Genomic DNA, 9,413 nt, shown 5'->3' on the forward strand with positions numbered 1-9,413 from the left:
AAGTATGGACACACCTACTCATTCCAGGGTTTTTCTTTATTTTTTAAACTATTTTCTACATTGTAGAACAATAAGGAAGACATCAAAACTATGAAATAACACATATGGAATCATGTACTAACAAAAAAAGTGTTAAACAAATCAAAATATATTTTATATTTGAGATTCTTCAAAGTAGCCACCCTTTGCCTTGATGACAGCTTTGCACACTCTTAGCATTCTCTCAACCAGCTTCATGAGGTAGTCACCTGGAATTCATTTAAATTAACAGGTGTGCCTTGTTAAAAGTTAATTTGTGGAATTTATTTCCTTCTTAATGCGTTTGAGCCAATCAGTTGTGTTGTGACAAGGTAGGGGTGGTATACAGAAGATAGCCCTATTTGGTAAAAGACCAGCTCAAATAAGCAAAGAGAAATGACAGTCCATCATTACTTTAAGACATGAAGATCAGTCAATATGGAAAATGTCAAGAACTTCAAGTGCAGTCGCAAAAAACATCAAGCGCTATAATGAAACTGGCTCTCATGAGGACCGCCACAGGAATGGAAGACCCAGAGTTACCTCTGCTGCAGAGGATAAGTTCATTAGAGTTACCAGCCTCAGATTGCAGCCCAAATAAATGCTTCACAGAGTTCAAGTAACAGACACATCTCAACATCAACTGTTCAGAGGAGTCTGCGTTAATCAGGCCTTCATGGTCAAATTGCTGCAAAGAAACCACTACTAAAGGACACCAATAAGAAGAAGAGACTTACTTTGGCCAAGAAACACGAGCAATGGACATTAGACCGGTGGAAATCTGTCCTTTGGTCTGATTTGAGATTTTTGGTTCCAACCGCCATGTCGTTGTGAGACACAGAGTAGGTGAACGGATGATCTGTGCATGTGTGGTTCCCACCGTGAAGCACAGAGGAGGAGGTGTGATGGTGTGGGGGTGCTTTGCTGGTGACACTGTCTGTGATTTATTTAGAATTCAAGGCACACTTAATCAGCATGGCTACCACAGCATTCTGCAGCGATACCCCGTCCCATCTGGTTTGCGGTTAGTGGGAATATCATTTGTTTTTCAACAGGACAATGACCCAACACACCTCCAGGCTGTGTAAGGGCTATTGGACCAAGAAGGAGAGTGATGGAGTGCTGCATCAGATGACCTGGTCTCCACAATCACCCAAACCTCAACCCAATTGAGATGGTTTGGGATGAGTTGGACTGCAGAGTGAAGGAAAAGCAGCCAACAAGTGCTCAACATATGTGGGAACTCCTTCAAGACTGTTGGAAAAGCTGATTGAGAGAATGCCAAGAGTGTGCGAAGCCGTCATCAAGGCAAAGGGTGGCTACTTTGAAGAATATAAAATATAAAATATATTTTGATTTGTTTAACACCTTTTTGGTTACTACATGATTCCATATGTGTTATTTCGTAGTTTTAAACTCTTCACTATTATTCTACAATGTAGAAAATAGTACAAATAAAGAAAAACCCTAGAATGAGTAGGTGTGTCCATACTTTTGACTGGTACTGTGTACATATATATATATATATATATATATATATATATATATCTGCTTTTCACTCACAGTGCACATGGAGGTTCTATAGGTGCTTCTCTGTCTGCTAGGGATGGGTTGGGAGACAGAGTCTCCCTCTTGTTGGCCTCACTGGTTGTTGAGTATTAGATTTAACCATTTAACGAAAGGTTATAAGAACAGTACATCTATGTATCATGTTAATGGTCAACTTTGAATGTAGTTATTAAACAAGTTATATATGTCATTAACTTGTCATTCTGGGGAGACATTTACTATATGTCGTTGATGTTTGACGTAATTTTAACCTTGATTTTTGTCCTTTCTCATTTTGAGGACTCTTCCTTATCAAAGTTGACTACCAACGAATACATGCAATTGGTATGTATGAGGTAGTTTTCCTTATTTTTGTCAAGCGTTTTGCGCAGTAGGTGCAGCAGTTGCTATCTGGGCCATTTGGTGCTCGGCTTATGTTTTTTCTGCTGCTGCTTACGTAGGGTATAGCTGTGCTACATTCAGTCAATGCTATTACAGTGTCCGAGGACTCTGCTGCTTACATTCTTAGGCCCTTGAGTGAGGAGAATACAGTGGGGTCAGAAATTATTGACACCCTTGATAAAGATGTCAAAGAGCTCTATTTTTATGTCATCTGACCAAAGCACCGGTTCCAATCCAAGTGCCAATGCCGTTTAGCAAACTCCAGGCCTTTACATTGGACATGAAAATAGAGCTCAATGGCCACGCACACCACTGGTGGGTTTGGCGTTGAAATTAGAATGCATGAGCAGAAAAGAACCCCATACCTACTGTAAAATATGGTGGTAGATCTTTGATGTTATGGGGGTATTTTGTTTCCACTGGTCCTGGGGCCCTTGTTAAGGTCAACGGCATCATGAACTTTACCAAGTACCAGGATATTTTAGCCAAAAACCTGGATGCCTCTGCCAGGAGGCTGAAACTTGGCTCTTCTAGCAAGACAATAACCCCAAGCACACATCAAAATCCACATTTTGCAATTGCCATCTCAGTCTCCGGACTTGAAACCCATTGAAAACCTGTGGTTTGAATTGAATAGGGCAGTCCATAAACGCAGGCAAATTATATCAAGGATCTGATGGAGGATTCTGTATTGAAGAATGTTCTAAGATCCCTCCCAATGTGTTCTTCAACATTTTAGAAAAAAAACTCAGTGTCGTTATCATCTCAAGGTGAGGTGTTGAAAGGTATTGAAAACAGGGTTGTCAATAATTTTGACCCCTACCTATTTTTTATTACTTGTTAAACAAAATCTCTTTCTCTGAGCAATTTTATAAGTATAAAATAATATAATTACCCCCCAAAAAATTGGCATACAATATAGCTCAGTATTTCAATTATTTATTTTATACAACAATTTTTGCTCATCTTTATCAAGGGTGTCAATAATTTCGGACCCTACTGTATGTGGTCAAATAGGACAAGGGAAAGAATACATGTACATAGTGAAATATAAGCATATTTTTACCTATAATGTAATGGGAGTGCAACAACCCTTAAAGTTAAATACATTAGTTGAAACTTTATTATCCCAAGGGGAAAAAAATTATGCTTAACTAACTGCACATCATTTTTGTAGTGCCCAAATGTTTTAAAAGTATTTTCTAAAGAGGAACCGGTTCAAGGAACAGAATCAGAACCGGGAACGAAAGTGATCTATACTGTTCCGGAACAAAACCGTTATTTTAAAAGCATGGGAACCGGTTAATAACATTATGTTACGTTCCAGGAATAATTTTCAGTCACACAAAAAAACGCTATGCAAAGCCCTCACTCTGTCACTCAGAAACTTATTCCAGTGTCTGCCTGCCAGCTGAAAATATTTGCCAGTGTGTGTGCGTGTAGGCAACCTGCCCCTCCCCCTCCGAAGCTTAGGCTACTGTAGCCTACTGACATTACAAGCGTGATTCAGAAATTAAGGAGAGATTTTTTATTAGAGAAAAATGTATTAACTTTTTCAATACTATAGTTATTACGTTTCACATTGGATTTATTAACTATAAAAAGGTAAGACGTGTTTTTAATTCTGGTGCCACTCTGCACACACAAGCTTGTTAGCTAGATAACTAGCTAGCTCTGGTCCAACGTTAAGACAACTCTCGGAAGTTCAAAGACATTCAAAGATTTTCCATAGAAGCCGCTCTTCCGTAGGTATAGTTCTGTGATCCTAATTCAGATAATGCATGTCATAACAATATGCCCAGAGCTTCAAGCCAAGCCTTCTCCTCCACCCTGTCTCGCTCTCTCCCCACCTGCAAAATTTAAGTCGCATCTCGCGCCCTACACTTGTCTGTCCATCGTGGATGTAAACAACTATAGCTTGCCTGCTCCATACTGCTCTATCCTCATTTAATTTAATGTAAAAAAAAACAATTTCAGAGGTTTAAAAAGGAACAGAAAGGAACTATATAAACTGGTAATTTTTTTAGGTTCGAACCGGTTCAGAACTTTATTTTGCAGGTTGGAAATAATACAATTACGAAACAATTGGAAAATAATTTCAGTTCCAACCCCTGGGTGCAGGTCAACAAGCTGGAGGACTTGAGTTTGCATGGGGAGACACCTCACTAGTGACTGACATTTTCTTTCCTTCCTCCCACCCCCTTCCTCTACCCTCCCCTTGCTAACCCTTCCAAAAATTGCACTTGACCGTTGATTAGCAGGTTTCAGTGATCCTATAAAATGCTTTGTTTTATCTATGCAACATTGTAACCACATTCTGTCAAATCTTCATCTCCTTTTCAGTAAAGAACTCAGAAATGTGGTTAAAACTGCTGATGTGTGGTAGTGAGGCTAGTGTATGTCCGATGATATGCGTAAGATGTTTGATGTGTTTGATTTCTCTGCTCTGTCTCCATCCCCAGATTCCAATAATTTCTGCCGATCATCTGAGTAGTCACAAGTATCTGACTCAAATGTAGTTCGAGTCAAGAACAGTGAGTTTCTATTTCTTTACAGTATGTTTCACTTCCAGCCACACCAAGAATATCTGAGTGCAACTAGTGCATTTGTTGTATTTTTAGACATTTAAAAGGGGAATTGGCAATCATACATTTTTGGAAATGAATATATACTAATTGATTCTTGAAGAATATAACTTATAGATGCCTCATGAGCTTAGTTTAACTCTTGTACCCCATCAGAACCCAAAATATAAGCTTGTTTTACTCAAATGTTTGTAAACAATGTAAATGCAAAAATTGAATTAATTTGTATTTGTTTGGGTAAAAACATTAGACAGCAAGATGTACATTGTATTCCCAGAGGATAGTACTTGAAAGTATTAATTGAAACACTTGTTTCCAAAGAGGTCCTCGATGGTAATAACATAAACAAACACTGTATAGCCTCAAAAAAATGTTGATGTCATGGATGGTCAGTCCTTACATCCAGAGCTCTGTCTATGAATTTGAGAGTGGTTACATTTCTCTAGCCACATCTTTCAGCTTTTTACCAAAGCAGTGGCAGGGTGGCCGCAAGGTTATTGATTGAACTGCAGATTGCCGAATTAAGAAACCTTTCAGCGAACAAAAATAAGATCCTGGAAGATGAGCTACATTTGAAAATAACTTTTAGAACTTTTTTTTAAATGTAATTCCTCGTCTCTTGTTTTGCAGATCAAATGACTGTGTGCTGGCACTGTACAAGCCTAAAGAGTTCAGCCTTTATGTATATAATGTTCAGAATGTCAAGCAATGGACAGGAGGAGCATCGGTCATCATCTCTCAGTCTCTCCGTAATGCTGTTCTTGTCACACATGCCAACATCGGTGTGCCCAGTCGATGCCATGACACACACATACACACACACACCTCCTTGTCCTCCAAGTCAACACCCAGCTGAGAAGATGAGTGTCTGTCTATCCATGCTGACAGACAGACACTGAGTACATTCACAATACACCTGTGTGTTCAAACACAAAAACCATGGCACTCAAATTCAAATATTTTATTTTGCACACACGAGGCTGAGAGCGAGGTGTTGTGGCGTCTAACGTACAGAATACCGCGTTGGTACGTCGGTAGACCAAAACATAATTTTTTATTTGCTTTGTTTTGGTTTTAAAATAATAGATTTGTTTTCATGGTTACAAAAAAATTGCAAACGTGCACCTTGAATTTGAATTGAAATCAGAAAGGCACAACACATATTTAGCATGTACAGTATTCTGTTTTTAATAAGGCTTCTAGTGAAGCTAGATTATAAAATGAGGGTCAGGGACATATGAATGTTCTGGGTAAGAAACACACCTGTGTACCTTTGAAAGCACAGCCATGCTAGCTTTAACCACCTAATGTGTGCCATAGAGGCCATCCCAAACCAGAGTGTTATTTCAGCAGTGTTATTCTGTTTACCTAAGATATGTGTTTTTATGGCTCGAGTTTTGTTTTTTACATAATTTCTCCATTGTGTATTTTCTTTATATATATATTGTGCCATTACATTTTTGGTTGATATTAGGAATGGGTTCCTCTCCAGCCTTTGATCTCTGTTGCAATTATTATTATTTTTAATAGAGGTGCCTTCTCTCTTTTTATCAATGTGGTTTTGTTTTGCCTTTCTGTTTTTGCTTTATTGTTGTATTTATCAGATGGGGTGATGTATGACTTGGAGCTCATAGTGACTGGGGGAGTTGTAAGTCAGTAGACTCTAACGCCTGTTGAAGTGATGTGGGGCGTACTAGCTCTCCATGAGGTCTCATTTCCTTGTCCCCAACCTTAAAGGAAAAATCCACTCAAAAACTATATTTTGGTATTATACCAAAATATAGTTTTTGAGTGGATATTTTCGTTAAAGGTGGAGGGACTCTGAAAGTGTGTCTACAAACCACGTGTTGTTAAAAAAGGAAAGTCAGATTAGGTCATAAGAAGATATGCACTTGGTTGAGTGTTTTTGTGCTCCCCCAACCCTATTACCCCTCAATAGGCAAATATCACTTCAATTGAGGTAATACAACAAATCACTAATTTGATGTGAATTTATCAAATAGAAGGAAAAAGGCTCTCACTTTTCTATCTGATTTTATCTGATTCAGGATACCAAAGCACAGTTCTGCTCATGCACGAAGAGTTATTGAAGTATATGGCCAAATTCAGGAAGGTTTAACACAGAATTGGGGGAGCAGAGATTTCATTTCAAAACCCTTGTTTTCACATCATTATGTTCTGTGATTCTGTTTTGTTGTTTTTCTGTTTTGACTGAGGTGTAATATCTCTTTACTGATTGTAATGTACTTCTATTGAAGCCTTAGATTACAGGACTGGGTTGCATCCCAATCAAATGTACTTTCAATCACAATACAGGCAATGAACACCAATTATATATTATAGTCCATACACATACATACACCTTATAAAGTTTTTGGTTTAGTTTTTTTCTCAAGTAACAATTTACTCTCTTAAATTTAATTGAACTCATGTGTTATGTATTACTTAAGGATTTTAATCTATTTGAATATTTAGTTTGTAGATTTCTGCCTTATTATATTCTACTTGACAACATTGTTATATTGCCGTTGTAAATTTAGAGATTTGGATTTTCAAACCATACTAATGATTAATAATAATGTGTGGAGTCAGAATAAGTATTCACATCATTCATGTAGCTAGATGTCTCTTTTTAGTTGAAGAGGTTCATCATTAAAAAAAAAAGTTGATCAAAGACCTTTTGATATTGATACAAGGAACGCCATCAGTTGGTGTGTTGCCGAGGCATCAACTCTGGCTGAAAACTAATGTTTTAACTAGCTACATTTTTTCCTTGTAACAAGTCGAGATCTTGTTTGAAAATATATTGTGTCGAAATGTAGATTGTCCATGTTTAGAGAAGGGGAAAAAAAGTAATTTTCTACTGTATCCATTCAAAAATATATATATTGTTTTAATAATTCTTAAGATTGCCCTGAATGTCAGGGCAAAATGAGCAGTGAGATTGATGGGTCTCTGGAGTTGGGTGAATAGTGAGAGTAGCGGTGAGGTAGAGGACTTTGCTGAATTGGGAAGGTCGGTAATGCTGCAGATGAACGAACTCTAAGGGACGAAGTTTGACTTTTTGCACTTCTGTACATAGTCAATGAACAGAGAAAAAAAACATGTATCATATTGAGATATTATTTTGAATAAAAAATTCTATAATGATAAGTAATTTTTTTAGGTTAATTTAAAAAAATCGAAACGGAAAGACCAGCTAAACAAATTTGCTTGCAAAAAGAAGAAAATGGTGCCAGTTTCTATGCCAATGCATTCAGAAAAAGCTATGTGTTTTTTAGCTTATTTTGTCAGTGGCTAGTAGTTTGCCAGGAAATCCTCAAGGTGCGTAACCCCCACGTTCACTCCCACTCACTCCCCTTGTAGTATATGACATAAAACAAATATAATATATTGTCCACATTTCAAATCTTGGACCAGGCCATTCATGCCTGGGCCTACGGTACAATAACTACAAAAATATATATTAGAAACCATTTCATATTTTAGTTTGATATGACTGCATGTAAAAAGAACACAAATGTAAACAATCTATAAGTAGATAAGGAAAGTTAATATTTTCAATTTACAAAAATAACCTCTACATTTGGGGAGAAGGGGAAAATAAGACTTTAGACAAGTAATCGAACACTTGCACTTGTGATATACATTTTTTACCAAGAAACTCCATGAGATCTCAAGAATAAAATGTAACGTTAACACAAAACCACCCCAGAAATATTCTCTAATCACCGTAAGATCACTCAAGTCAACATGGACTCACAGGACACAGCTAATGCTACCAGATAACTGTGCACTCAGCAGGTGAAGTTCCCCACCATACCAAATGTATAGGTAAATACTATTTCAAATGAATGTAACCGTCTTCAGTCAAGGTCATCCTGTTTCTGACTCGAGGTCGCTGTATAAGTGCTATGGAACCAAAGCATCACTTTCTCTAAACCAACCAGAGCTGCGTGGGCAGATTTCACTGTCTCTCAGCTTAAACCAAGGTCTTTCTTCCCTGCTGGGGGCACACATGCTTGACTGCTTATTATGTGTGAACACTTAAATGTTTTGCTTATAGTTGCTACAGAATAATGTACTACTCTGTCTTCAGATTTGTTTTATGCTGATTTTATTGTTGCCATAATTGACTCTTGCTGTTATGAATTATATATATAAAAAAATGAATAAAAAAATACTGATTTGCTCATGCAACTCATCTATGGTCTTCCTGTTTGCATGTTAACTGTGTCTATAAAACATTACTGTAAAGGTCCAATGCAGCCGTTTTTATCTCAATATAAAATCATTTCTGGGTAACAATTAAGTACCTTACTGTGATTGTTTTCAATTAAAATGGTCAAAAAGAGCATTCTCTCAAGCAATAATTTTACTAGGACTGTCTGGGAGTTGTCTGAGTGGGGAGGGGAAAACTGAAATCTAGCTGGTATTGTCAGAGAGGTTTGGAACTCTCTTATTGGTCTATTAACTCCTTTACTGCCTAGTAGGCCGGATTCACCAGGTTGGCCAAAACTCCATCCCCCCAAAACAAACTAAAATTTCAGGCTGTCTTTTGAAACAGCTCTTACACTAAAAGGGCATTATCAAAATGTTCACAAGTTCACAGTATTATTCCAACTATACAGTAATCCCTCGTTTATCGCGGGGGTTACGTTCCGAAAATGACCCGCGATAAGTGAAATCCGCGAAATAGAAAACTTTTTTTTTTTTACAATTAGCAACTATTACATGTATACAAATACAGTGACTCACGTGTAGGCCGTTTCGTCGACATTATGGGTTTAGAAGATGTTCGAAATTACAAGATAATTTGGCCAACTTAATGTAAATTTGCCAAGCTGTTTTATGTACGTA

At 37.4% G+C, this 9,413-nt stretch overlaps 1 protein-coding gene across 15 annotated transcripts in view; it reads left to right on the top strand.

Moving 5' to 3' along the window:
• The window catches only part of mbnl1 (muscleblind-like splicing regulator 1), a 114,124-nt gene extending 105,367 nt beyond the window's left edge, over window positions 1-8,757 (top strand). For 13 of the 15 annotated variants that reach the window (XM_084183884.1, XM_084183882.1, XM_084183880.1 and 10 more), the window contains 3 exons: window positions 1,867-1,911; window positions 4,431-4,502; window positions 5,184-8,757. In XM_084183884.1, the coding sequence (XP_084040010.1) occupies window positions 1,867-1,911; window positions 4,431-4,487 (102 nt within the window). In that variant the 3' untranslated portion in view covers window positions 4,488-4,502; window positions 5,184-8,757. The remainder of the gene's footprint in view (window positions 1-1,866; window positions 1,912-4,430; window positions 4,503-5,183) is intronic. The other 2 variants (XM_084183885.1, XM_084183879.1) reach the window with 2 other exon arrangements.
• The last annotated feature ends 656 nt before the right edge of the window (window positions 8,758-9,413 follow it).

This window comes from Coregonus lavaretus, assembly GCF_964263955.1.
Source record: "Coregonus lavaretus genome assembly, chromosome: 19".
Taxonomy (NCBI): Eukaryota; Metazoa; Chordata; class Actinopteri; order Salmoniformes; family Salmonidae; genus Coregonus; species Coregonus lavaretus.